At 67.0% G+C, this 26,708-nt stretch overlaps 2 protein-coding genes across 2 annotated transcripts in view; both read left to right on the top strand.

Annotated features, from left to right (window-relative positions):
* Positions 1-1,859: 1,859 nt before the first annotated feature.
* COL16A1 (collagen type XVI alpha 1 chain) lies at positions 1,860-23,477 on the top strand. Its single transcript, XM_051807071.1, has 71 exons — positions 1,860-2,116; positions 3,127-3,239; positions 5,121-5,183; positions 5,320-5,437; positions 6,889-7,012; positions 7,099-7,374; positions 7,464-7,544; positions 7,808-7,939; positions 8,308-8,361; positions 9,212-9,247; positions 9,679-9,705; positions 9,862-9,924; positions 10,075-10,116; positions 10,192-10,236; positions 10,464-10,499; positions 10,668-10,730; positions 10,847-10,891; positions 10,975-11,070; positions 11,173-11,211; positions 11,470-11,514; positions 11,786-11,821; positions 11,947-12,063; positions 12,155-12,190; positions 12,294-12,329; positions 12,408-12,497; positions 12,603-12,647; positions 12,781-12,816; positions 12,942-12,995; positions 13,166-13,282; positions 13,358-13,393; positions 13,500-13,607; positions 13,694-13,816; positions 13,888-13,941; positions 14,009-14,050; positions 14,134-14,169; positions 14,381-14,434; positions 14,502-14,570; positions 14,686-14,730; positions 14,855-14,881; positions 14,982-15,047; positions 15,170-15,223; positions 15,302-15,355; positions 15,443-15,496; positions 15,623-15,667; positions 15,754-15,870; positions 16,279-16,314; positions 16,524-16,604; positions 16,748-16,792; positions 17,082-17,126; positions 18,239-18,292; positions 18,400-18,453; positions 18,782-18,835; positions 18,964-19,008; positions 19,112-19,165; positions 19,257-19,292; positions 19,545-19,607; positions 19,725-19,796; positions 20,020-20,073; positions 20,166-20,210; positions 20,425-20,469; positions 20,572-20,625; positions 20,742-20,795; positions 20,929-20,979; positions 21,124-21,213; positions 21,330-21,365; positions 21,495-21,539; positions 22,013-22,201; positions 22,303-22,369; positions 22,460-22,636; positions 22,943-23,020; positions 23,120-23,477. Exons 2-71 carry the CDS (start codon positions 3,164-3,166, stop codon positions 23,320-23,322), a joined length of 4,839 nt encoding a protein of 1,612 aa, XP_051663031.1. The 5' UTR covers positions 1,860-2,116; positions 3,127-3,163; the 3' UTR covers positions 23,323-23,477.
* An 880-nt stretch (positions 23,478-24,357) lies between these two features.
* Positions 24,358-26,708, top strand: part of PEF1 (penta-EF-hand domain containing 1) — a 3,834-nt gene continuing 1,483 nt past the window's right edge. The window contains 5 exon segments of the mRNA XM_051807072.1: positions 24,358-24,375; positions 24,739-24,828; positions 24,830-24,962; positions 25,597-25,752; positions 26,257-26,400. Of these exon segments, the coding sequence (XP_051663032.1) occupies positions 24,358-24,375; positions 24,739-24,828; positions 24,830-24,962; positions 25,597-25,752; positions 26,257-26,400 (541 nt within the window).

The raw sequence follows: 26,708 nt of genomic DNA, 5'->3' as shown, positions 1-26,708 counted from the left end.
TTTCGGGGGCCGAGCTCAGCCTGGGAAGCGGGGGAGCCCCACGGTAACACCAGCGCCGCGGCTGCCGCGTGACGCTCGGGGTCGGAGGCAGATTGTCTCCAGCCCGAAAATTGTCGGGCTCTGCTCCGGCTCGTGTTTCTTGGCAGCCAGCGCGGCAGTTTCTTGGAAGCGCAGCGTGCCTCTGCTTTTTCCATGCTGGGTTGGTGGGCAGGGGCTGCAGGATCCTGCCTTCCATCCCCCAGCTCGGCACGGCTCCAAGGGATGCCGGCGCAGAGTGCTGGGGAGGCGGGATCCAGCCTCTTTCCCTCTGGAGATGCCGATCCCGTGCGCTGGAACAGCCATGGGAAGCGGGAGCTGCACGGAGCAGTTTTCCACGCTGCTGCCATCCCCTGTGCTTTTTGGGGCTTTTGAGGTGCCTTCGTGCCACTGGACTGGGGACAACCAACCCAGGGAAGCAGCCTGGGAAATGAGGGAAACTGAGGCACGGGATGGGCAGCGGGAGGGAGGGGTGTGACCCCCCCCAAATTCATTCACAGCTGACTTGAGGGTTCTGGAAGCTGCTGGTCGTGTAAGGGGTCTGGCTGGAGAAAAAGGGACAAGGCTGCCCTCCATCCTTGCTCTGCTGTGGGGCGAGATGTGGCTTTGGGGTGGGCTGGGGGGCCAGTTTTGGGGCCATACCCCCCGCCCACAAGACACACAAACCCCACCAGTGCTCCTGCACCGGGTTCGTTGCTGCTGGGTGGCCCCAAACAAGGAACAGCTCGAGGTGAATAATCATCCAAAAAACAGGAATTATAAAAGTTTCGTTGTATTTTGTTCCCACTTGCTGTAATTACCCTTAATTACCTCAGTAGGCATCTCGGAGGAGCGTCGAGTGCTCTGTCACCACGTCTGGGGCTGGCGGGTGAGTGACTGGCGGAGTGGAGCTGCTGGGTTTGCCCACGACAGCTTATTTACTGTCTCTGACTAAACAGCAGTTGTTAATTAGCTCCTTTATGGAGATACATGCGTCCCTCACGCGTTTGTAAAGCTGCAGCCTAAATAGATTCATCACAATTTGGGAGGAAAGCAGCTGAGCCAGGGCCCGGTGCCATGCTGGGCATCACTGGGAGCAGGGATGCAGGGATAGGGGTGCCAGTGGATGTTTGGAGTCCCCCAGACCCAAACTTTGCATGAGGTGGGCTTGTTCCCTGCCTCCTCCCTGCCTGTGGGGGATCGGGGTGCCCTGGCACGTGTGAGCAGGGGGTGATGGAGCAGAGCTGGGCAGCCAGGCCCTGGGGCAGCGTTCCAGGCTGGCACGTCCCAGCGGCGCAGAGCTGGGAGCTGGGATGGGTGCCGAATCCCTGCAGGGCTTGGCGAGGCTCTGGGAAGTCAGCAGCTCTGCCGCTGGGGACTTGGGAGCAGCACAGTGCCAGCGGGAGGGATGGTGGCAGGGATCCCGTCTCGGGGCTCTGACCCCAGGCGCCCTGTTCTGAGCCAGGCTGTCCCCAGGCCACCCCAGGGCACAGGGGATGGGACAGCAGCTCCATGTCACAGCCGGGTCTGGCTGCCGCGATGCCTCGGGGTCTGCCCGGAGCTGCTCCACCCGGAGCCTGTGGAGGAGCATCCCTGAGAACCATCCTCCGAGGGACACCCTCCTCCCGCAGGGACAGGCGTTCTGGCCAGCGGTGCCACCCCCGGTCCCCGTGGGGAGGAAGAGCTGCTCCACAGGGATGACAGCCAAGGAACGGGCTTCACTCCCACCCCCGGGATCGGGGTTCCCCTCCTCCGGGCGGAGATTCAGCCCCCCGAAGGGGGAGAAGGCGGGTGGGGAGGGGAAGGAGGGCGCTGCCGGGGGAGGCGGAGGAGGATGAGGAGGAGGGCGGGGATGCGAAGGCGGGCGGCGGCGCAGGCCCCCCCGGGTTGGGGGGGGGGGGGGCGGAGGGCGGGCAGCGCTGGGGGGCGGCTCGGGCCCCCCCGGAGGGAGGCGGGGAAGGCGGCGGGGGCGGCGCGGCGGCTCCCGGTGTCCCGCGGCGGAGTTCCCGGTGTCCCGCGGCGGAGTTCCCGGTGTCCCGCGGCGGAGTTCCCGGTGTCCCGCACCGTCCGGGCAGCCCCGTCCCCGCCGAGCCCCGCGCAGGTGAGCCCCGCACGGCCCCGCACCGGGAGCGGGCAGAGCCCGGCAGAGCCCGGCCCCGCGGCGGGGAGGGACGGGACCGGGCGAGCCGGGGATTCCCCGTTAATAACCGGAGTTAATCACCGCCCCGGGGCCGCGGGGACCCGCCGGTGCGGAGGGTGCGGGGTAGGGAAGGCGGGGAGCGGGCGGGGAGTACTGAGGGGGGGTCAGGAGTGGGTGCAGGGGTGGGCAGAGGGTGCAAGGGTGGGAGCAGGGGTGGGCGCAGGCAGTGGCAGACCAGAGGAGCCGGGAGGCAGCAGAGGGGAGCCGGGAGGTGCAGGGGTTGTGTTTTGGGATAGGGGGGCTGGGTCGCAGGCAGGGAAGAGCAGAGAGTGCGGGAGAGCCCAGTGCAGGCAGTGCAGAGGTGGGTCCCCGCTCACGGGGGTCCCTGGGTGCTGTGCGTGGGATGAAGGCTCAGGGATTCACGTCCCGCTCTGGCAGCAGCCAGTGGAGCCGGAGCGTGTCCGGTCTGTCCCGACTCTGTCTCCCTCCGTGCAGCCCGGCCTTGCCTCGTGGCAGGAAGCAGGAGGGAGGCCAGGTCGGGGTGACCTGCAGGGCCTGAGACACCCCGGGATCCACTCGGGACTGGGAGATAAAACAGGAGGGAGCGAGACCTTCCTGGGGGGTTCATGCAGTAGGTGCCCAGTTCCACTCTGGGGAACCTCAGTCTTCACATTTCTGGATGTTTGGAGCGAATCCAGGTGCTGTGATTGGACTGAACCCACGGGATGCTGGGGTTGCCCTGTGTGCTTGGGGTGGGTGTGGAGCAGATGGTGATCCAGCAGTGGATGGGGGGAGGCCGCACTGAACCCCAAAATTTGACAGAGCCATGGCCAAGAGGGTCAGGACCAACTCCATGCTGGTGGCTTTGCTGGAAGTATCCCAGTGTTGGCAACCTCATGGGCTGGTGCCCACCGTGGACTGGTGCCCACCACTTGCCCATCCCGCTGCTGCCCAATGTCTTTCCCTTGCAGGCAGCTGTGTTGGCCCTGAGCTGCTGCCACGGGCACCATGAGGGGTCTCTGGGCCCTCGTGCTCACGGCGCTCGTCAGTGCCTGCGAGGGGAAGGAGCTGCCGCCGGCGGAAGGTAAGGGACACCACGAGCAAGGGCTCGGGGTCTGCACGGGAGCAGCCCCCTCCTTGCCTGTCCCTGGGGAAGGTTTGGTCAGCCCTAGGGATGGCAGGGTGGCTGGAGACACCGTGGTCCCCACGTGCCACGGCTGGAGCGGTGGCTGTGGATGGACATCGGCTCCCTGCTGAGCGCCGGCTGCTCCGGGCTGTGGGGCTTTGCTCAGCATCCCGTGTGGGCAGGGGGCCAGGGAGAGCTGAGCGAACCCAGCCGTGGGGAGCCAGCCCAGGGACACCCCGGCATCGCCCCCGCAGCCCTGGCCGTGCTCGTGGAGGGACTGGGCTTGGCCGCGCTCCGGCCGCGGGACGCTCGGTGCCAGCTGGCAGCGCCGGCGGCGCGTCCGGCAGCACGTGTGGGGTAGGTGAGCCAGGACCTCTCAGGGCTGTGGCAGGGATGCACAGAGCTCCCAAGGGAGTTTTGGCCTCCAGCTGCCAGCTGGGAAGAGGTTTGGCCACGGTCCACGCCGTGGTGGAGGCTGCCCACGTGCAGTGGGGGACAGAGGGACGATGGCTGAGCCCACGGGGGTCTCTGCCGGGGTGTCCCTGGCCACGGGGTCGCTGTGCCTGGGTCCCGGTGTGGGAAGAGCTCGAGGCGGATGCCGGGGAGGAGCCGCTGGCAGCGACGCCGTGGTTGCATCAGGCTTTGTGGGGGTGGAGCAGTGGCTCGTCCGGGGGGCCCGGGTTTGCCCGTGGGAGGGACCCACAGCCGGCACCAGCTCCTGCTGCCCGGCACGGCATGGCCTCCCATCTCCTGGCCTTTTCTTAGGGCTATGAGGCTTGGATAGATGAGATTTTCCTTTAGGATCTGCACAAGGGCTGGGAAAGGCTTCAAAGGGATCGGGCCGGGGTGATTTATGCTCTGCTTTCCATCCCCTGGCCTGCTGAGGATGATCTCAGTGCCAGCAGGAGGGAGCTCTGCCCCCGGCTGGGACACTCGCAGCCCCCCCTGCCGCTGCCGTGTCGGGGGTCCCGAGGGTGAGGGCACCCCCCCCACCACTGCCGACCCCATATGAGTGGTCAGCCTGGGGGAGAAGCACTGTGGTGGTGCCTGAGGGCCCTCTCTGAGGGCAGAGATGGAGGTGGGCAGTGGGGCTGGGGGGGGGTGTCAGACATCCCCCCAAGAACAACCAAGGAAGAGGCGAGTGAATTGGTGGCCATCCCTGCTCCAGGGCTGGTGTGCATGGAGGCAAAACAAATTCCTCTTTCACTACCCCCTTGTTTACTCTTTTATCTCACACCTCCCAACATCTGGTGCATTCAGAGGAGGTGGATTGATGCTGCTGAAGCAGTAATTTATCAGTGCAAACAGCAGCAACATCCCCGTGATCACGGCTCACATGGCATTTCCAGCCTCTTGCTGTCCCCTGGCTGGACCCTAAAGCCTGTCCCCTGGGCCACTGGGTCTGAGCTGTCACCAGGATGGGACAGGAAGGCCAGAGGGCAGCCCTGGGTGCCATCTCCCCACTGTGGGTGTCCGTGGCACCCGTCCGAGTCTCCTGATGCTGATTCCAGCTGCAGAAATGTTTTGAGGCAAAACACACAGGAACTGGGAAAAGCATTTCACCTGGTGAACTGGCTGTAGGAGATGAAGGGGCTGGCTCTCAGCTCACTGCCTGTCCCCTCCAAACTGCTCCTGGAGGGCTCCAGCTTCTCTCCTCCAGGCACCCAGGAGCCAGTGCTGCTGTGGGAGCAGATCCCTGCTGGATCTGTGCTGCCAGCAGCTTTGAGGGGCTGGGGTGAGCTCCTGGAAGCACCCCGAGACCCTCTGTTGCCACCCTGCTTGTCCCACTGTGCCCCTGGGGATGCTGCAGTGATGCTGATGTGCTGATTTGCCTTGCAGGGGAGCTGTGCCCGCAGCTCTGGGACGAGGACCTGGCTGGGGACAAGTATGAGAACATAACGGGTAAGGAAAGCCTCTCTCATCCTGCAAACGGGGTCCCTGGGCAGCCCTGGCACCCCGGGGGTGGGCTCTGTGCCCTGCCTGGGGAGCATCACGGTGTGGCAGGGCCAGGTCTCACCTGCTCCGCTCTGCCCTGCAGGTTTTAACCTGATTAAAAGGTTCGACCTGCTGAGGATCTCGTCCGTCAAGAAGATCCGCAGCCCCCGGGGGCCGACAGTGCTGCGGCTGGGGGCTGTGCCCCTGGTCCAGCCCACCCAGTGAGTGGGGGGGGGCTCAGGGGGTGGCCCTGGGGGTGACCCACGGGGTGGTCCTGGCTGACTAAAGCTCCCCCGGGCACCATCCCCATGTGTTGTAAGGATGGAACCCAAGGGGAGCTGGGTGGGCTTTGCCCTGAGCTCATGCTGGGGGCACCAGGCAGCTCCACAGCACCCCGGGGGATGCAGGGGACCCCGGGGCTGCCCAGACACCTTCCTCCTAGAAAGTAAATCAGGGGCTGTCGCGGCTCAGCTGGGTGGTGGCCAAGCCTTACGCAACCAGGGCTCTGTGGCTGCTCTGTGGTTGTGCTTGGCAGGCGCCCGCGGGGTCTAGAGGAGCTCAGGACGCTGCACAGCTCCGAGCAGGCACTGCAGGGCCTGGGGGGGTCTGCTGGGGGAGGCACACGGAGCCTGGCCCTCGTCCTCCCTGTCTCTGGGGCGTCCTGCCCGGCTGTGCCCGTGGCTGTGCCGCCCCACAGTGCCAGGGCTGGCAGGGGGTGCTCCAGCGTGGCAAGGCGGGAGCAGATCCACGTCCTCGGGAGCTGTTCCTGGAGGAAACCGCTGCGGTTTGCACGGCTGCCTCCTCCAGCCTGTCCCCACATCGCCCCAGGGCTGGCACGCAGCTACAGCGGGCATGGGGCTCTCCTGGGGGCGAGGAAACCCGGCCTTGGCTCCTGACCTGGGCAGCCAAATCCTGGGGTGGCTTCAGGATGGCTCCAGACTGGTGTTGCTCTTGGCTGGGTGCCTGTGGCACCCCAGATCCAGCCGTGGGGAATGCTGAGTGGGGGATGACCACCCTACCCAGGTTCTTAGCTCCAGGTGGGCGCCTCTGGGTGCCCATCCACCTCAGTGCCCAGCAAGGATGTCCCCGTGTCCCACGGAGAGCAGAGGGGACCACCAGCTCTGTCCTGCTCCCCATCACTTGGTCCAGCTCCAGAGGGGTGGTTTGGAAAATCGCTGGCGTGGAGCTGAGGCCGAGAGCGGAGCAGAACCCAGAGCAAATATTTCCAGTGGTTTAGTGGGCTGTGGGAGAGCTGGGCACAGTCCCACTGGGGAACTGCCACGGCTGCCATCCAGCCCACGGAGCCTTGGGGGTTGTGGCTGTATTTCCTGGCTTCCCGGGGGAAAATTGGATACCGTGGGGATAAGTGCGTGGCCCTGGGTGCTGCAGCCACCCCAGGAGGGCTGTGTTTGGGGTGCAGGGTGTGGGGCAGGGATGGGGAAGGTGCAGCTGGTGCTGAATCCACCACGATGGCATCTGGGATGCCACCGGTGGGGACAGAGTCTGGCAGGATTCACGGGGGGCTCTTGGGGTGATGCTGCCACTGGGTGCCACAGGGATGGGTGCCACAGGGATGGGTACCACAGGGATGGGTGCTGCAACCAGCCTTGGTGCCAACTCCAGTCCGAGAGCCTGGTGCAGGGTCCGGCGCCCCTGACACCCATCCCCACAGGCAGGTGTTTCCTCGTGGGCTGCCCCCCACCTTCACCCTCATCTTCACCTTGCTGCTGAAGAAAAACAGCACCGGGGAGCACTGGTACCTCTTCCAGGTCACCGACCGGCAGGGATACCCGCAGGTACCGCCCCGGGAAGGCGGCGGGATGCACCAGCAGCGCGGGGACAGCCAGAAGCCGTCCCTGAGTGTTGTCCCCTCTGTGCTCAGCTCTCCCTGTCCGTGCACGGCCCCGAGAAGAGCCTGGAGTTCCAGGCCAGGGCAGCAGGGGCCGCGTTCGTCAGCGCCGTGTTCGCGGGGAAGGCCGTGGCGTCCCTGTTCGACGGGCGGTGGCACAAGGTGGTGGTGGCCGTGCAGGGACACGCCGTCTCCGTCCACCTCGACTGCTCCTCCATCTCCTCCAAGCCGCTGGCACCGCGGCGGGCACTGGCCCTGGAGGGAAACACCTTCCTGGGGCTGGACACCGTGCGTGGCACCCCGGTCCGGGTGAGTGCCCGTGGGGTGAGGGCACCTCTGCCACCCCTGGAGCCGCCCCTGACCTGCCACCCCTGACCTGCCACCCCCACCCACTGCAGTTTGACATCCAGCAAGCCCAGATCTACTGCGATGCCGAGCTGGCCCGGCAGGAGGGGTGCTGTGAGATCTCGGCCAGCGGGGTGAGTGCCTCCGAACCCCCCACCCCAATCCCAGCTGGACCCTGGAGCTGCCCTGTGCACGGGCAGGGTTTTCCCCAGAGGGGAAACTGAGGCACGGTGAGGGCCGGTCTCTCCTCTGTGGGTCACCTCCTGCTCTTGGTGGCCTCGCGGTGCCTGTCCCCGTGGGTCCATCCCTCTCCTGAGTCACACCGGCTGCTCAGGCGGGGCTGGGGCTCCCGGCTCTCCCCTCGGCAGCCCCCCACAGCAGCTCTCTCTCCCCCAAGTGCCAGACGGAAGCTCCCAAGACCCGTCGGCAGGCGGAGCTGATGCAGAGCAACAACCTCATCGAGATGGTGCCACAGCCCGAGGGCCGGGTCTACACCCGCTGCTTCTGCCTGGAGGAGCCGCTGGGCACCGTGAGCTCCGGCGTCCCCATCCCCGTCCCCATCCCCATCCCTGCACGGGGAGCGGTCCCAGCCCCGCGGGATGGGCAGTGGCTCAGCTGCCGTGCCCGGTGCTGCCGAGCCCGCAGCCGCACGGATCCAGCCCCTGGAAAATCCCTGCCTCGCTCTTTCCACCGCGCCAGGCGAGGGAGGGAGCTGGCGGTGACCGGGGCCCTGGGAATGAGGGAGGGGACGGCTCCTGTGGTCCCACCACTGTCCGCACTGGTCGAGACGGGTCTCATCCATGGGTGTCTCAGGCAGGATAACCCAGGATTCGTGGAGAGGGAGCGCCCAGGAGTGCACAGCTGGGATAACCCGGGGGTGCTCCTCTCTCTCCACAGGAGCCGGTGAGAACCTCGGGGAGGAGCAGCCTGAAGGAGGATCCCAAGGAGAAGGTGAGGGAGGTGCAGAGCGTGTCCCAGCCCGGCTGTCCTGCTCCTGCCATTCCCAGCTCCACTCCCCTTCCTCCCGCCGGTGCCATCCCAGGGGCCCACCCACCCCCTGGGCTGGGTCTGCCCCGCGGCATTTGGGAACTTTCCGCTGCTGCCAGAGCTGCAGGTCTGGAAAAGCAGGGCAGAAGCGGCTGCTCTGCTCCCCCGAGCAGGAACTGAGGCCCCACTTGCTCTCTGCTGCTGCTGGAGTGATCCCAGCTATGGCCAAGGGCCTCTTTGTTCCCTCCGAGCGTCTCCGGAGCGCTGCCAGAGCTGGGAAGCGTCTCCAGTGCTCCTGTTCCTCATCCCTGCGTGTCTGTGTGATCCCTGTCCTGCCACAGGGATTCAGGGCTGCTGTGTCCCAGTGGTGGGATCCTGCTGGGGATCCCAGGGGTGTAGATCAGGTCCAGCAGTGTGGGCTGGGGCCTGTGAGAGCACAGGGTCTGTCCTGCAGCCCCATCCTGCCTGTCCCCGATCCCATGGGAGCAGACTGGAGTGGCTGGTTTGGCTGGAGGAGCTGTGGTCAAGCCACAAAGCCACAGGGAGAGCCGGGTGCCAGGCTCTTTGTGTCCCCAGGGAGCACACACAGTGGGTTTTCCCTTCTCCATCCAGGACATTCCCTGTGCCCACCCACGGGCACCCCTGAGCCGGTGGGGAGATGCTGCTGGGGCAGCCCCACGGGTTTGGGGTGCCCAGGGGAGCGGGGCAGTGCCCACGGGGGTGTGGGTGCCATGGAGGGGCGGGTGCTGTAGGGTTTGGGGTGCCATGGGCAGTGAGTGGAGCTGGTCCAAGCCCCCATCCCTGTCTCTTCCAGTGCCCGCCCTGCTCGGCACAGATGGCGTCAGCAAATGTGAGTGTGGCACCGGGCTGTGCTGGCAGGACAGGGGAACCCCGGCCCAGCCTGGCTGGGCTGGGAGCTGGGGACAGCAAAAGCCACCAGGGTGCTGGCTCAGGGGTGTCCCCCACCCCTCTGCCATTGCCACCGGCCCCCCACAACCCACAGCTCCTCCTGACCCGGGACCCTGCAACATCTGGCTGTGGGGAAGGTCTCTGATCCCTTCCAGATGTGGCCCCATTGCTGCAGCAACCACTGGCTGGAGGTGTGGGGGGGCTGGTGGGGGGCTGGTGGGGGTTTGGGACCCCTCATGGAGCTCCTGAGGTGGCATTTGGGGACAGGACGTGGGGAGGATGGGGACCACGGCGGGGTCAGGGCTCTCCTGCTGCCATTTGGAGCCACCATGACCTTGGGGTCTCCGGGACACCTCCCTCCTCTCTCCCCAGGTCACACTCGGTCCCTCAGGTCCGAAGGTAGGTTTGTCACCCCCAGGACACCCAGGGCCCAGCCCTGGCAGGGATGTGGCCACTCTGTGCCTGGAGCATCCCTGCCTGGAGCCATGGGCCCGCTGTGGGCACACATGGGGACACCTGAGCCCGTTTGTGCCCCACACCTCCCCTCTCTTGCAGGGCACCAAGGGCGAGCGTGGCCTGCCCGGCACCGCCGGCGCCAAGGGGGACAAGGGCGACCGTGTGAGTGTCCCTGACCACGTCCTGGGTGGGGACCCTGCTGGGGGGTCCTTGGCATATGGGGGTCCTGCTGCCCTGGGGGTGTTCCTGGCCCCCCACCCTTGGCCGTGGTGGTTTGGGCAGAGCCCCTGAGCCGCCTCCCCCCCTCCGCAGGGCATCGACTGTGTGCGCACCCACCCCGGCGGCCCCGTGCAGGTGAGACCCCCCGACCCTCCCTGAGCCCCCCTCCCCACCTCTGCCACCCCCTCACCTCCTTCTCCTCCTCCCCAGTGTGCTGAGGGGCCACAGGGCGAGAAGGGGCAGCGTGGAGAGGTGGTGAGTGACACTCGGCCGTGGGGACACGGGGTGGGGACAGTGTGGTGGCCCCCCCTGCGTGGCTGGTGTGCCCGGGGTCCAGCCCTGAGGGTCCAGCTCTGTGGGTGGGTGGTGGGGGGATGAAAGGAGTGGAGGTGAGAACAGAGGGGACCCTGCACGAGCCCACCCGTGGGTGCCTGCACGAGCCCACCCGTGGGCCCCCACTTCTTCCTGCTGTTCCCACGCAGGGTGTCCCCGGGGCCACCGGTGCTGACGGGCAGAAGGTGAGTCCAGCCCCTCTGTGGGTCCTGGCACTGCGGCAGGGACACCTGAGCTGTGTCCCCTGGGGTGGCAGCAGCGGTGCCAGGACCTGCCGGGGCCAGCCTGGATGGCAGAGGTGAGATGGGTGATGCCACGGGTGACAGCACAGGTGACATTGATCTGTCCCACAGGGCCAGAAGGGCCAGAAGGGCGATGGGGGACTGCAGGGCAAGCCGGGGCGCCCAGGGCGTGATGTGAGTAGTGCCAGGGGGTACCTGCCCCTGCCCCCTGGGCACCCCCTGGGCAGTGGGGTCCAGCTGCCCGTGGGGTGCACACACAGAGCCTTCACACCCTGCTCCCCTCCTGGCAGGGCCGGCCCGGAGAGATCTGCGTGGTGGGCCCCAAGGGCCAGAAGGTGGGTGGGGGTCTGGGGGGGAGAAGGTGGGAGATGAGGCACCCCGTGCCAGCACTGGCATTGACACCTCCCTTGTCTTCCAGGGTGACCCTGGCCTTGTGGGACCCGAGGGACTGGCTGGCGAGCCAGGACCCCCAGGGAAGCCAGGATCTCCAGGGATTGGCTTTCCAGGGAAGCCGGTAAGGACCCCTGTGCCTGTGCCCGGATGACATGCCCAGTGGGCATTGCCATGGGAAGGGATGAGGTGTTCCAGAGCTAACACCACCCTCTGTCCCTTCCAGGGTGACCCTGGTGGCCCCCCAGGTCCGAAGGGAGAGAAGGTGAGTGGAGGGAAGGGGGTCCCAGCTGCCCCTCCCTTCCCATGGGGGCTGGTGGGGACTGGGATTAGGAGCTGGATCTGGCACTGCTGAGCCAGTGCTGGCTGGTGGAGCTGCCACCTGCTCAAGCCCCAGCTGGGTGGCCCAAGGACCTGGCTTGAGGGGCAGGAACCCCCCCGGGGGGACAAGGCTATCCCAGGGGTGCCAAGGGCTGCGGTGTTTTCCCCTGCTGGGCTCAGGCTTTCCCATCTCTGGCTCCAGGGCAGCTCGGGAGCTCCTGGACCCGGAGGATCGCCTGGGACACCCGTGAGTACCAGGAGCCTGGAGCCAAGGCCCGGGGTCAGGGACGGGTTTCTTGGCTCGGGGTTGGGGCTGTTTGGCCAGAGCAGTGGCGGGATCCAAGCCCAGGAGCTGAGAGGGATTTGGGATCACCCAGTGATCCGGCGGCCTGGCTCGGGGCTGGGATCATCCAGTGCCACAGCTGGTGGAGAATCAGGGGGAGCTGTGTGGCACTGCCAGGGCACACCTTCGCCTCGGGGCTCCCTGAAGCAGCCCCCTGCCCACCTTCCTCCCACAGGGTCCCCCCGGTGCCCTGGGGCCAAAAGGAGACAAGGTAGGTGCCATGGGCTGGTGCTGGCACAGCCCCACCACAGTGCCCATCCCTCACCTCGGGGCTGCTCGGGGGCCACTCCAAGGACCCCCCGGCCTGGGCTGTGTCTCACTGTCCCCACTGGGCAGGGTGAGCCGTGTGAGGTGTGTCCCACTGTCACTGAGGGGACGCTCGGTGCCATCGGGGTGCCCGGCAAACCAGGACCCAGGGGAGAGCCCGGAGCGCCCGGCAGGGACGGGGTCTCGGTGAGTCTGAACCTGGGGGCTTGTGGGGTGGAGGGCAAGGCAGGGGCTCATCTCAGCATCCCTGATGCTCCCTTTGATTCCCCCTTCCCAGGACAGACCCGGCCCTGCAGGACCCAAAGGGGACAGGGTAGGTGACATGGGGTCGACTGGCTTGTCCCCCTCTGGGGACACCAAGCACTGTCCAGCCCGTGCTGGCAGCACCCAGCCCAGCTCCTGTGTTTCCTTTCCAGGGAGATCGTGGCATCCAGGGGATGAAGGGGGAGAAGGTGAGTGTCCAACCCTCTGTCCCACCCTCCCCCTGAGCCCCTGCAGCCCCCTGAGCTGTCCCCTGTCCCACCCCCCAGGGGGACTCGTGCCTGTCCTGCGATGTCCGTGTCCTCGCCGCGCTGCGCCGGGGCCCTGCCGAGGGGTTTGAGGGTGAGCCGGGGCTGCCGGTGAGTCCTGGGGCTGAGCCCCCCCGTCCCGTGCTGGGGGGACACCCCGGTCACCCCAGGGCTGCCGGGGGTGCCGGGGGTGTGACCATGGGGGGTGTTCAGCAGGGTGACCCGGGGCTCCCTGGGCTGGCTGGGATCAAGGGTGAGAAGGTGAGTAACCCCCACACCCACCCCCCTTCCCGCATGGCTGGAGTCAGTGGGAATGGCTGGATCACCCCATGGGCTTGGGGCAGCCTTGTCTGACCCCGACTGTGTCCCTGTCCCTGACCCTGCTCCGTTTCAGGGGGACGGTGGCCAGCTGGGACCCACGGGCAGACCGGTGAGTGGGGGCACAGGTGGGCAGGGGGGATGTGGGGGCTCAGGGTGGGTGCTGGCAGCCCAGGGTGGGCAGGAGCCAGGTGTTGGGGGCCGTGGTCTCACCTCTGCCGTGGCTTCTCGGTGCAGGGGCTCCCGGGAAAGAAGGGTGACCCGGGTGTGCAGGGGCTCAAAGGAGAGAAGGTGAGCCCTGCCATGGGGACCCCCAGGACCCCTCTCCCTGCCCTGTCCGTGCCACCTCCCCAGCTGTGACCTGTGCAGCTCATTGCACAGGAGGTGCACATTGCCCTGAGGCGGGCACGGCAGCGCTCCGGTCCCCAGAGCCACATTCCAAGGGGGATGTCCCTGCGCAGGGGGAGCCGTGCGGGCAGTGCCCTCCCACCCCACAGGCCCTCCAAGGGGCAGCGACAGTGGTGGCTGTGCCAGGACCACCGGGAGAAAGGGGCCAGAGTGGCCCCCCGGGCAGAGTGGTGAGTGCCCCCCGTGCCCACAGTGCCCAGCTTGGGGGGGATGCTCCAGCCTGACCCGTCCCTCCGTTTCCCCAGGGCAGACCGGGCGACGCTGGGCAGAAGGGGCAGAAGGTGAGAGGGCCTGGGAGGGGGTCCCAGCGGGGCTGGTGATGGCAGAGGCGGCTGTGACCCCTGCGTGCCATGTCCCTTCCCTCCCCACGTGCCCTCTCTTTGCCAGGGGGACGCTGGCAGCCCCGGGGACCCGGGCACGCCGGGCATGGCCGGTGTCCCAGGGCTGTCGGGTGAGCCTGGAATCAGGGGTCCAGCCGGCCCCAAAGGCGAGAAGGTGAGACCCCCATATTTTGGGGACCTGTCCCCTGTCACTGTGGTGTCCCCCACCCCTCCATCCCTCTCCCATCCCTTCCTCCACAGGGAGACCCCTGCGAGCCCGGTGCTGCTCCACTCGGGGACCTCTCGGGGGTGGTTGGCATCCCAGGAAAACCCGGAGCCAAAGGGGACCAGGGCCCCCCTGGCATCGGCCAGCCAGGCAGACCCGTGAGTGCCCCCTCCCCAGACCACAGTGCCCAGTGGCATCGTGCCCTCAGGGTGACCCTGCTGTGTTTTAGGGGAAGCCGGGGCTGCCGGGGGTCCGGGGCCCTCCGGGGCTGAAGGGGCTGCAGGTGAGCGGGGTGCAGGGGCTGGGGCTGGGGGTCCCGAGGGCACCTCACTGCCCCTCCATCTCCCCAGGGTGAGCCAGGACCGCGGGGGATCGGCCAGCCGGGACCACAGGTGGGTTTTGGGGTGCCCATGCCGTGCCATGCCGTGCCGGGCCGGGTTGCTCTGCCGGATCTCACACACTCTGCTTTTCCCAGGGAGACCCCGGGAGCACCGGACCCCCCGGGACACCCGTGAGTAGCATTTTAGGGTGCCCAGTCCTGGGAGATGGGGCAGCCACCAGCCCCCCAATTCCTGCAAGCGGGGGGATCATCCCCCTGCAGCGTCAGCCCTCCCTGTGGGCAGTGGCAGGGGGGTCCTGGCCAGCCCACCCTGGGGACAGTGCTGTCCCCTCGGCTCACTGGGGGTCTGTCAGGGACAACTAACACCCTCTCCTGCCCCCAGGGCCCCCCTGGACCCCAGGGACCCCCGGGGATGGCAGCAGAGAAAGGTGCCAAGGTAAGGGAGCATCCCCCAGCCCTCCATGCTCCCCCTACCCCCTACTCCTGCTGTCCTTCCTCTGCAGGGATCTCCGGGGCCCAAAGGTGCCGTGGGACCTCCTGGACCACCAGGGACCAGTGTCACAGGGCCACCGGTATGTCCTGCCCTCTGGGATGGGCACTGCCACCCCCCAGCCCCTCAACCCTGGCTGAAAGTCACCGTGCCAGGGGTCGAGCCAGGGAGCTTCCTCACCCTCCTCTTCCTCACAGGGCCCCGAAGGGCAGCGGGGGCTCCCCGGGTCCAGTGGGCAGCCGGTACGTGCGGGGGGTGCCAGGGGGGGCCGTGCCCAGAGCGTGGGCTGAGCTGGTGCCCCCCATGCTCACTGTGGGTGGGAGGCACTGGGGGCACCCGCTCATACTCCACCTTTCCTCCTGGCAGGGGGAGAAGGGTGCCCAGGGAGAGAAGGTGAGTTGGGGTCTGGGTGGGGCTGTACCCCCCGTTCCACCTCCTGTACCCCCCATTCCACCTCCTGCCCTCCCTGCCCTCACCTCCTCTCTCTCCACAGGGAGACCCCGGGGAGTGTTCCTGCCCCCCCAGCCCCCGCCAGGACCCCAACTACGCCGGGATGCCAGTAAGTGCCACAAGGTGCCCATGGGCACCCCTGGCTCTGCTTCACCCCCACGGGCACACCCTGATCCCCCTCACCCCCCCCATCAAATTCTCTCCCCCCTCTTCCCCTTCTCTCGTCCCCAGGGAGCCCCAGGGCTGTGGACTGGGATGTCCTGGCAGCCACAGCCAGGCCCGCAGGTGGGTGCTGTGCTGCACCCCCCACCCACCCCCACCTCACCCCCTGCCTCTCTCTGACTGTGTTTTGGGGTCTTGCAGGGTCCCCCCGGAGCCCCTGGTCCCCCCGGCCCCCCCGGTGCCCCCGGTCGCCAGGTGAGTGACAGGGGACAGGAGATGGGAGCAGGACTGGTCCTGCCCAGCTTTTAGCACGGGGTTTATCCCCTCTCTCCTTGGATTTAGGGAATGCCAGGACACAACGGTTTGCCAGGACTGCCTGGGCCTGCCGGAGACCTGGTAGGTGGTGCCCCTGCCCATGGCAGTGTCCCCTGTGCCCCACGTCCTGCTCCCCTGTTGTGGGACAGTCCCTCCCTCCCTCCCTCCATCCCTCCATCCCTCCCTCCCTCCCTCCATCTCTCCCAGGGGCCGCTGGCCGTCGTGGCTGAGAGGAACATCGAGGTGCTGAAGGTGAGAGCGTGGGGATGTGTCACCTTTCCCTGCCCTGCGGACCCCAAACGCCTCGGGGCGCCCCTGACTCCCCCTTTTCCTCCCAGACTCTCTGTGGGGACTGTGCCCAGCTCCAGGCAGCCTTGGAAGCCCCCAGGGTTGTCGAGGGGGAGAAGGGGGACGGGGGCATGCCAGGTGCCCCTGGCAGTGAGAGCTGTGCCCGGGTGAGTATTTCCACACCTCCAGGTGGGAATCTGGGTGCCCAAAATCCCCTGGTCTTGGGGGGGGTGAGGTGAAGAGACGCTCCTGACTCCCTGGGCCTCGGATGGTGTGGCAGCTGTGGGAAGCAACATGCTCTGGACACGCTCAGGACACACTGTGGACACGCTCTGGACATGCTCTGGACACGCTTGGGGCACACTGGTCCTGCTGGGAACGTGGGCAGGACACACATACAATCCCTGCCAGCCCCAGTGGGGTTCCTGGGAGGAGGATGGGATTGTCCCATTGCAGTGCAGGCTGGAGCAGTGGGTGCTGAGCCCCGAGGGATGTGGGGTGAGGGGCTCCAAGCCCCGCTGTGCCCCACGGCTCCTCTGGGCTGATCCCTGGCTGACTCCTGGGTTTTCTTCCAGTGCTTTGCCCAGTTCCCGAGAGAGGAGGCGGCTCGGGTGAGTGAAGAGTGTGCCCCCCTGGCCTCTCCCTGTCCCTGGGGATGAGCTGATATCCCAGTCTGACTCCCTGGTTCCCAGGGTGCTGCAGAGGCTGTGGAAGCAGATGTCAGGGGGGTAGAGGCTGCTTTGGGGGGGCTTGGCAGGGCTCAGTGGTGGGCAGTGGGCAGTGCCAGCCCGGGGTTCTGACACATCCCCACTCCCTGCAGGGTGACAGCCCTGACACTGACTGTCCTGGCCATCCCGGGTTGCCGGGTGCCCCGGGCATCCCTGGAGAGAGAGGAGAGCAGGTGGGTGAGCTCCAACCCCTCCTCGGACCCCCTGCCATCCCAGCCCTTCCCAGGGGCCATGGCTGGTCCCTCGGTGCCCTTCAGAGGTGGTCTCTCTCCCCCCTGTCCCCATGGTCACACCTGACACCTCAGTCTCTCCCCAGGGCTCACCAGGACTGCGGGGACCCCCCGGACCACCCGGGCCCATCGTAAGTACCCGTGCCCGGGGTGAGGGGCTGCCAGGCTGTGTGGCCATCATGGTGTGGTCCTGTGGGGCTTGGAGGCCCTAAAAGCAAGTTGCCAAGAGGGCTGCCCCGTGCCCTGAGGCCGTGGTGATGGGCAGAGGGGCACGGCATGGCCTGGACATCCCAGCCTGGAGATGGAGGTGAAGGTGCTGCCAGCCTGGAGATGGAGCAGGAGCTCTGTGGCACCCCGAGGGTTCAGCCCAGGCTCCCCCGTGCCCTTTCCGGGCCGTGACCTCCCTGTTTTTCCCCTCAGGGCCCCCCAGGCTTTCCTGGAACGCCGGGCGCACCCGGACTGCCCGTAAGGACCCAGCACGGCTCTGCTCTGTGCCCTGTGTCGTTGCCGCTTGGTTTGGCTGTGTCCCTTGTCCCTGTCCCCCTCTGGGAGCAGCTGCAGCACAGCTGCCCCCTTTCTCTCCCACGCCATCTCCATCCTGCCATTTCCACCTCCTCCATCCCAAAGCAGGGGGTCTCGGTGGACCAGGATCTGGGAATGACCTTCCTGAGCTCAGGGATCTGGTGCTGGCACTCACCATTCCTGGTGCCATCATCGTGGCACCTGGTTCAGCTCAGTGGCTCCTGGTGTGCCGGGGACCTGCCACCCCAGGGGATGGGCTGGGTGGCACCTGGTGGCAGCTGCCCTCAGGGAAGCCCCTCGTGGGGACCAGGAGGATCCTCTGTGCAGCCAGCGCTGCCTGGGCTCATCCTCCTCCTCCTTTGCTCTCTCCTCTGTGGTCATTCAGCCTCCACCACCATCTCCACTTTGATCTCCATCTCCATCTCCATCCTCATCTCCATCTCCATCCTCCTGCTCCCGCCCGCGCTCGCTCCCGGCAGGAGCTGGTGGTGGGGCTGTGCCGGCGGCTCTCGGAGGATCCGGCCCTCCTGCTCGTGTCCCCTCGGCCACTAATGTCACACCACGGTCTGTCTGGGGCTCTGGGGGGCTCTGGGGGTCGTCGCTCTGCCGTGTGCCAGCGTGTCCTGTCCAGCCCGTGTCACCTGGGCACCACGTCACCCCACTAACCCACCCGCGAGGTCCCGTGGCACGGAGCCCAGGGGCTCCCAGCTGTCCCCTGGGAGGATGGGAGGCTCCAGGCTGGGGCACCAGGAGCTGGGCACCCCAGGCAGCCCCCCCCGGGCTGAGCTGTGGGTCCTGCCCACGGGTCACAGCACGTGGGGGGCACAGGCAGCAGTGCCAGTGTCTGGGTCTGAGCACTTGGGCTCAGGCTGAACTGGGTGCCCATGGCTGTGCTGTGGGTGGAGGGAGCCCAGCCAGTGCCAGACAGGTCCTCCCTGGTGCCCAGGGAGGCTGGTGGAGATCACAGACCCCACGGGGTCCTGCTGCCAGGCGGGCACAGCCCCGGGCAGGGGTTGTAGGAGACCCCCTGCAGCTCCTCTCTTCTCCTCCCAAAGGGTCTCCAAGGGGAACGTGGCCCTGCTGGGCTCGCCGGAGCCAAAGGGGAGCCGGTGAGTGGGGTGGGAGGAGGGGACAGGGGGGACACTCCTGCCCTGTGGGCTTTGGGCACCTGGCTGGGGCATTGCAGGTGGCTCATCCTCCTCCTCCTCCTGCACAGGGACCTCCAGGACAGCCCGGCTACCCCGGTGCAATGGGCCCCCCCGGCCTGCCCGTGAGTACTGTGGGGAGCCAGGCAGGCTCTGCCAGCCCCCATCCCCTCAGGGGTCCCCATGTCCCTCCTGGTGCTCACTGGGCCCCTCCATGTTGCAGTTGGGGGACCCCCAGTGGGCACCAAACACCGTGACCCTGCAGGGCTCATCCCTGTCCCACCCATCCAGTCCCATCCCACACATTCCCAGTGCCCTATCCACTGCCCTGTTCCTCCATGCCCCGTCCATCTGTGCCCTGCCTGTGCCCCCATCCTTCCTCTTCCATGTCCCACCCGTGTCCCCTCCCTGCCCAGTGCCCACTCTGTGCCCTCCATCTCCTTCCTTCCCCAGGGCATCAAAGGCGAGCGAGGCTACCTGGGCCCCCCCGGGGAGAAAGGGGAGCTGGTGAGTCCCTCGGGGCCGTGCTCTGGGGGCAGAGGGGCTGGGGGCTCTCCCAGGTGCCCCCTCACCTTGGGCACCAGGGCTGAGGCCCTTCCAGCCTCATCCATCTGACCCCATTCCTGCCTTCCCAGGGACCCCCCGGCATGGACGGGCCCCCCGGTCCCGCAGGACCCGCGGTAGGTGCCCCCCCTGACGGCCCCCGGGGGGCTGTGGGGAGGGAGGGGGGAGGCTGTGGGTGCAGTGGGGTGCTCCCCACCACCTCATCCCCTCATTCCACAGGGACCAAGGGGAGAGCGGGGGCTCCCGGGCAGCGCCGGCGAGAAGGGGGATCAGGTGAGCACTGCCAGGGGCACAGGGACCCCCAGGACCCCCAGTGGGCAGGGCATGGCTGTTGGGGTCTGGCTCAGCTCTCACCTCTCCACAGGGTTTCCAGGGCCAGCCTGGCTTCCCGGGACCACCGGTGAGTCCCTCCTCCAGCACAGCAGGGTGTCCTGGGAGGTGATGCCCATCCCTGGCTCTGTGTCCCCATGTCCCCACGGGGCCAGGGAGGGGGATGGGGGGTTCTACAAGGGGAACACGGGCATATCCCGTGGGATAAGATGCAGGGAGCAGCCCCAGAGCAATCCTGCTAAAATGAGTTTGGAGGCAGCAGGATGCGTGGGCTGGGCTCTGCTCCTGGGACCCCCCTCACTCATCACCCCCTTCTCTTTAGGGTCCCCCTGGCTTCCCAGGGAAGGTTGGTCCAGCTGGGCCACCAGGGCCCATGGCTGAGAAGGTGAGTGCCACGGGCCAGTGCCACGGGACGTGGCTGTGTGATGGCACCGCTCGTCCCTTGGGCTGTGGCCTGGTTTGGTGTCCCAGCTGTGCCTGTGACCTCCTGTGGCTCTTACAGGGCAGCGAGGGCATGCGAGGCCCCACGGGGATGCCAGGACCCCCTGGACCCCCAGGACCTCCGGGCATCCAGGTAAGACCCTCCCCATGTGTCACCCTCGGGGGCAGAGGGGGCAGGACCACCCATGTCATGGTGCTCCTGGGAGCGCTGCTGGCTATTCCCATCCCCCAGGGACCAGTTCTTACTCCCCTGGGACCTGTTGCCATGGCCTGGGGTGCCCAGAGCAGGTCCCTCGGGGACCCCCAGAGCCCCCCAGTGCAAACCACCCTCTGACATCCTCACCTTGTCCCCGCAGGGCCCCGCTGGCTTGGAAGGACTGGATGGCAAGGATGGCAAGCCGGGGCTACGGGTGAGGCTCGGGGGCTCTCTGGGGTGCTGGTGGGGGACAGCCACCCTGCAGCCCCCCCAGGACATTCCCAACCTGTGTCTCTTTCTCTCCAGGGTGATCCAGGACCCCCTGGGCCACCAGGGATGATGGGTCCTCCGGTGAGTGACAGCTTTCCTTGTCACCCCTCCCTGGCACTCAGTGCCTGGCACGTCCCTGCAGCCAGGCCTGGGGGTCCCCTGATCCAGGACTGTCCCACTGTGTTCCTGGGGACACTGAGACCCAGGGGGAGGATGGGGGCCCTGGTCAGGGTCACCTGCCTTGCTCTGCTGGCGGGAGCTGGGACCCCCCCACCCAGCTCTTTTCTCTCTCCAGGGCTTCAAGGGGAAGACGGGACACCCGGGTCTCCCAGGACCAAAGGTGAGCGATGGGGACACTTTGTGGTGACATCCCCAGGGTCCTGAATCCCGGGCCAGGGTATCCATGCATTGCTCTGCTCACAATGTCCCTTCCTCCTTTTAGGGTGACTGTGGCAAACCTGGTCCCCCGGGGAGCCCAGGCCGGCCGGGAGCTGAGGTGAGTGAGGGGTGGGTGGGCGTGGGACCACTGAGCTGCTTGGGCACCGTGCAGCCTCTCCTCACCCTGCCTTCCTCCTCAACACCCTGCCTTCCTCATCACCCCATCTCCCTCAGGGTGACCCCGGGCCCATGGGACCCCAAGGCCGGCAGGGACCCCCAGGGCTCATCGTAAGTTGGACCTGCCCCTCGTGGTGCACCAGGAGGGTGCCCGTGGGGGGATCACAGCAGGGACTCCCTCCGGTGCCAGGAGTGGGGTCATCACCCACGGCCCCCCCGCTGACACCCCTGTCTCTGCCCCCAGGGACCCCCTGGCAGCCCAGGACAGCCGGGTCCCGCTGGCCTCGCTGGAGTGGTGAGTCCTGGAGCCCCCACCACAGCCCCAGCCGTGGGATGTGGGGTCGGGACAGGGGCTGGGTGGTGCCATGGACAGTGGGTTTGGGGGTCCCCATCCTCATCCTGTGCTGATTCTGGTGCTCCCGCTCCCTCCTCCGTGCAGGGGCTGAAGGGTGAGCGTGGCTCTGTGGGGGAGCGAGGTCTGCCAGGGATGCCAGGGCAGCCGGGACCCCCAGGACACCCCGGACCACCGGTGAGTGCAGCACAGCCCCCGGTACCCCAGTGCAGTGGGGACCTCAAGGACTGGTGATGGTGGTCACTCTGTGGTCACCACTGTGGTGGTCACTGTCTCACACTTTGGTCTCCCAGGGGGAGCAGGGACCAGATGGACCCGTTGGGAAAGAGGTAGGAATGTGGGCTCTGGAGTTCTCCTGCCCAGCTGGACCCACAGTTGGATCGTGACATCCTCACGGTGTCCCCAGGGTGCCCGTGGTGGGGACATCCCTGCCACCCTGCTCCTTTGTGTGTCCTCAGGGTCCTCCGGGAAAGCCGGGCATTGCGGGACCGGCGGGACAGAAGGTGAGGGGAGCCTGGCTGTGCCACTGCAGCCATCCCGTGCCACAGCCATCCCAGCATCCCACTGCCATCCCAGCATCCCACAGCCATCCCAGCATCCCACAGCCATCCCAGAACCCCACAGCCATCCCAACATCCCACAGCCAACCCAGAACCCCACAGCCATCCCAGAACCCCACAGCCATCCCAGAACCCCACAGTCATCCCAACATCCCACAGCCATCCCAGAACCCCACAGTCATCCCAACATCCCACAGCCATCCCAGAACCCCACAGCCATCCCAGAACCCCACAGCCATCCCAGCATCCCACAGCCATCCCAGAACCCCACAGCCATCCCAGAACCCCACAGCCATCTCAGAACCCCACAGCCATCCCAGAACCCCACAGCCATCCCAGAACCCCACAGCCATCCCAAAACCCCACTACCCCTCTCAGGGTACCGGGGCTGAGCCCCGCCTCTCCCATCCCCGCAGGGTGAAGCCGGATCCCCCGGTGAAAGAGGGTACCCCGGGGAGAAGGGCAGAGCCGGGATGCCCGGGGGGCCAGGGAAGAGCGGCTCCATGGGCCTCGTGGGGCCACGGGGACCCGCGGGAGAGAGGGGCCCCCCCGGCACTCCGGGACCCGCGGGCAGCCCCGGGCTGCCGGGCCCCCCGGGGATGATGGTAAGGAGGGGTGGCCGTGGAGAGGGGGGTGTGCGGGACCCCGTTCCCCCCGGGGCGCGGTGGCCGTGTCCCCTCGCGTGTGTCCCCTCGTGTCCCCCCAGGGAGACGTGGTGAATTACGACGAGATCAAGCGGTTCATCCGGCAGGAGCTGAACAAGATGTTTGACGGTAACAACGGGGCGGTGGCGACGAGGTGACACCCCGACCCCCGTCCCCACCCCGTCCCCGCCGGCACTGAGCTCGTCCCTGTCCCCGCAGAGCGGATGGCGTACTACACCTCCCGGCTGCACTTCCCGGTGGAGATGGTGGCGTCCCCGGGCAGACCCGGTCCCCCCGGGAAGGATGGGCTGCCCGGCCGGCCGGGACCCCCCGGCTCCCCAGGGATGCCGGGGCAGATCGGCAGAGAGGGGCGGCAGGGCGTGCCGGGCATGCGGGGTAGGTGCTGCTCCCGGGGGCAATCCCAGTGTCCCCGGGGCGTTCCCAGTGTCACTGGCATGTTCCCAGTGTCCCCGGGGTCTTCCTGGTGTTCCCAGTGTCCCTGGGGTGTTCCCAGTGTCACTGGCATGTTCCCAGTGTCCCCGGGGTGTTCCCGGTTTCCCCGGGGCATTCCCAGTGTCACTGGCATGTTCCCGGTGTTCCCGGGGTGTTCCCAGCATTCCCAAGATGCTCCCAGTGTCCCTGGGTGCTGGGATGTTGTGGTTGTGTCAGGGTCTCACCCTTCTCCATCCACGTCCCTTCCAGGTGAGCCGGGTGCCAAAGGAGAGAAAGGCGAGAAGGGCATTGGGGTGATGGGGGACAGCGGCCCCCCAGGACCCCCAGGTGAGCCCCCTCCCTCCATGTGGCCACCAGCCCCACACCAGGGCTTGCTACCACCCTGGCACTTCGTGTCACCTCCCTCTCTCTCTCCATCTCTTCCAGGTCCCCAAGGACCGCCAGGATACGGGAAGATGGGCCCCCCGGGCCCCGTGGGGCAGCAGGGCATCCCTGGCATTCCCGGCCCCCCCGGTGCCACGGGGCAGCCGGGCAAGGCGGGGCACTGCAGCCCGGCAGAGTGCCTGGGGGCCGTGCCCATGGAGCAGCCCCTCTTCCAGCCCAAGAACATCAAGGGCCCCTTCGGCTGAGGGTCCCCCCGCCCCCCGGCTTTGCTGTTAATATTGTTGTTTCCCCGCTGTGCCGGGGCCGTGCCTGTCCCGGGGGGGTGGGATCTGGGATCGGGGGTTGTACAGCTCCGTCGGGATGGCGAGGGCGGGTGGATCCTGCCCCGCAAATACACCTGTGCTGGTGCCCCCGCGCCTCCCGCTCCGTCAGCGGCACTGAGGGGTCTCTGCGTGTCCTCGGCCCTGTTCCCCTGGGATGCTGCTCTGGCTGGTCCTGAGGCCACCCCAGCTGGGGGTGTGGGCCAGCTCCCTGTGACCCTGGGACTGATGGATGAGGGGATCTGGGAGGAATCCCAGCCCTGATCCCAGGGGATCCTGGCCCTGCTTCAGGGGAAATCCCAGCTCAGCTTCCGGGCAATCCCACGTGTGATCTTGGGGGATCCCAGTCCAGTTCCTGGGGGTATTCCAGCCCTGATCCCAGGAGCTGCCAGCGATGATCTGGGGGTATCCCAGCCCTGATCCCAGGAGATGCCAGCCATGATCTGTGAGGATCCCAGCCCAGCTCCTGGGGAGATCCCAGCTCTCAGAGAATCTTAGGATTCTTGCCTTGCTCTCAGGCTCATCAGGGTCCCGCTCTTGGTCTGATCCTGACCATGCTTGGAATCTCTGGGAATCCCAGACGATCTCCCACAGTGATCTCAGCCCTGCTCCTAGGCAGTGTGTCAGTCCCACTCCCAGGGGAATCCCAGCCCTGATCTTAGGGGGTTGCCAGTCCCACTCTCAGGCGGATCCTGGCTCCACTCTCAGACTGATCCCGGCATTGCTCCCGGGGAACTCCAGCCTTGCTCCCGGGCAGCTCCCGACGTGACTCCTGCGGGACACGGTGGGGCCCACCCCACTTGGGCGCCGTTGCCGCTTTAAGGACTCCCCGGTTACGTCACTCTCGCGCGTTCCCGCCTTTCCCGGGGGCGGAGTCTCCGCGCGTACACATTTCTCAGCCAATGGACGCATGTTCTGTCGGTGACGTCACCGGGGCGGGGCCGGGGCGGAGGGCGCGCTATGGCGTACCCGGGACAGGTGGGACCGGGACCGGGAACCGGAACCGGGATCGGGATCGGGATCGAGACGGGGGACCGGGACCGAGGGCCGCGGACTGAGACTGGGATCGGGACGAGGACAGGAGGCGGCGGCGGGGACTTAGGACCGGGACCGGGGACCAGGATGGACATCGGGACCGGAGACCGGGATGGTTATCGGGACCGGGACCTGGACCAAGACCAGTGGCAGGGACCGGGAATAGGGACCGGGGCCGGGAGTCGGATCGGAGGCTGTTCCGCGAGAGGGGGCCGGGCCGGCGGGGCGGGGGGCGCGGGGTGAGCTGTCGCGGGGTCCGTCCCGGTGCCCGGTGCCCGCCTCACCCCGGTTCTGTGCCCTCCCCAGGGCTTCCCCGGCGCAGGACAGGCCCCCCCGGGCGGCCCTTACCCCGGGGCTCCCTACGGCGGGGGGCCACCCCCGGGGCCCTACGGACAGCCCCCCCCCACCCGGGGGTCCCTACGGACCGCCCCCGCCTGGGGGTCCCTACGGGCAGCCCCCGCCCGGGGGTCCCTACGGCGGCCCCTATGGTGGCCCCCAGCCCGGGCCCTACGGAGGGGCGGCCCCAGGAGGTGAGTGCGAGGGTCTCTGTGTGGCGGTCCTGGGGCAGAGGGGGGGTCGGGGGGATCCTCAGGTGGGGGGTCGGGGGCTGAGGGGGTCCCCAGCCCCGTCCCCACCGTGTGCCAGCCCCACTCCGTGCCAGGAGGGGTGGTCTCGTCTGCCCCTCGCCCAGCTCAGCAGAATTCAGCGGGTGAGTGAAAGGCGAAGTCACAGTTTATTTTAACGTCCTGGAGGAGGAGAAAGAGGAGGAGAAGGAGAAAGAGGAGGAGGAGAAAGAGAAAAAAAGGAAGGAAGAGGAGGAGGAGGAGGAAGTGCCAGGAGGCCACAGCCCTGAGCACCACCAATAAAACTTTACACCCCACATCCGTCCCCTGGCACTGCCAGGTTTATGGGGCAGCACTGTAGTTCCTTGTCCATCCTCAATCTCCACTGGTTTACAGCCCCTTCTCAGCCCCCACGCACCATGTGCCAATCCCAGCCCTCCCTGACCTGTTTTCCCAGGATCCCACAGCTGTAAAACCCGCTTGGAGCAGCAGTGCTGACTGGCCTGGGTGTTGGCCGCGTCCCTGAGAGCCGCCCCCAGGGACAGACCAGCCCGTGGCCTCTCTGAGGGGGTGACACCACTGATGGCCTCTCCCCACGCAGGCAATGCCCCCCCAGGTGTGGACCCTGAGGCCTTCTCCTGGTTCCAGACGGTGGATGTGGATCACAGCGGGTTCATCTCCGTGAAGGAGCTGAAGCAGGCGCTGGTCAACAACAACTGGTCGTCGTTCAACGATGAGACCTGCCTGCTGATGATCAGTGAGTCTGGGGTCTCCTTCCCCTCTTCCTGCTTTTAATCTGGTTCATTTGGGGTTCAACCTGTGCCGGGGTGAAGCCCATCCCTGCAGCATTCCCCTGTTCCCTGGGCATCGCTCCCCTGAGCAGCTGGAGCCAGGGCTGGGCAAACCGAGCAGCTCCCGGCGCCCTTTTGGTGGAGGAAACGAATCAGGGGCCCAAAATCCTGCTTGGAAAAGGGAACCCCAGCTCTACTCAAGGCCAAGTGAGCCCCAGGTCCCAGAGAGCCAGGGAAGAAAGAGAAGGAGAACCCCAGTGATGTGGAGGCTGACCCAGAGCGTGCCCCGATGTGAGGCTTTGGTGCCGTTTCTTACCGGCCTCGGGGATGGAATGGTCCCAGTTGATCTCAGTCGTGGTGAGGGGGGGATTTGGGGGCTGGGAGAAGCCATGGCACAGATCCTGGGCTGCCTGGGAGTTCCTGCAGCGTTTCCACTCCTCACTGCCCTGCTCCTGCTCTCTCCTGCCCAGACATGTTCGACAAGACGCGGTCGGGGCGCATCGACGTGTACGGATTCTCCGCCCTGCTCCGCTTCATCCAGCAGTGGAAGAGCCTCTTCCAGCAGTATGACAGGGACCAGTCAGGCTCCATCAGCTTCACTGAGCTCCAGCAAGGTGGGTGAGGGTCAGGGACAGCAGCCTGGCCCATCCCGAGCATCCTGGCTCTGCTCCAGGTTTATTTCCAGCCGGGCTCGGTGACTCCCCCCGGTGTGGTCCCTGCATCCAGGCTGGGGGGTCTCTGAGCTCCTGAGGTGCCTCCTGTGCATCCTGGGAATGCTGGGCTGGCTAATCTGGCTGTAGCAGAGCTGGCACTGAGCTTCCCACGGGACAGGAGGTGATGAGCTGCAGCAGGGCTGTGGCACAAACTTCCTTCCTTAAGGAAGCCCAGAATTCCCCCCCTAAATGGTATGTGGCTCAAGCCT

The sequence above is a fragment of the Manacus candei genome, unplaced genomic scaffold, assembly GCF_025592945.1.
Source record: "Manacus candei isolate 608988 ecotype Guabito, Panama unplaced genomic scaffold, ASM2559294v1 h1tg000070l, whole genome shotgun sequence".
Taxonomy (NCBI): domain Eukaryota; kingdom Metazoa; phylum Chordata; class Aves; order Passeriformes; family Pipridae; genus Manacus; species Manacus candei.
The sequence above is the reverse complement of the archived record's forward strand: the minus strand, read 5'-3'. Positions and strand labels throughout refer to the sequence as shown.

Bases quoted from the DNA above. Each gene is read 5' to 3' on its own strand.
- COL16A1 (XM_051807071.1), top strand. From the start codon at position 3,164: ATGAGGGGTCTCTGGGCCCTCGTGCTCACGGCGCTCGTCAGTGCCTGC. The intron at 12,817-12,941 runs GTGAGTGGGGGC...TTCTCGGTGCAG, and splicing joins TGGGACCCACGGGCAGACCG to GGGCTCCCGGGAAAGAAGGG. The intron at 20,470-20,571 runs GTGAGCGATGGG...TCCTCCTTTTAG, and splicing joins CGGGTCTCCCAGGACCAAAG to GGTGACTGTGGCAAACCTGG.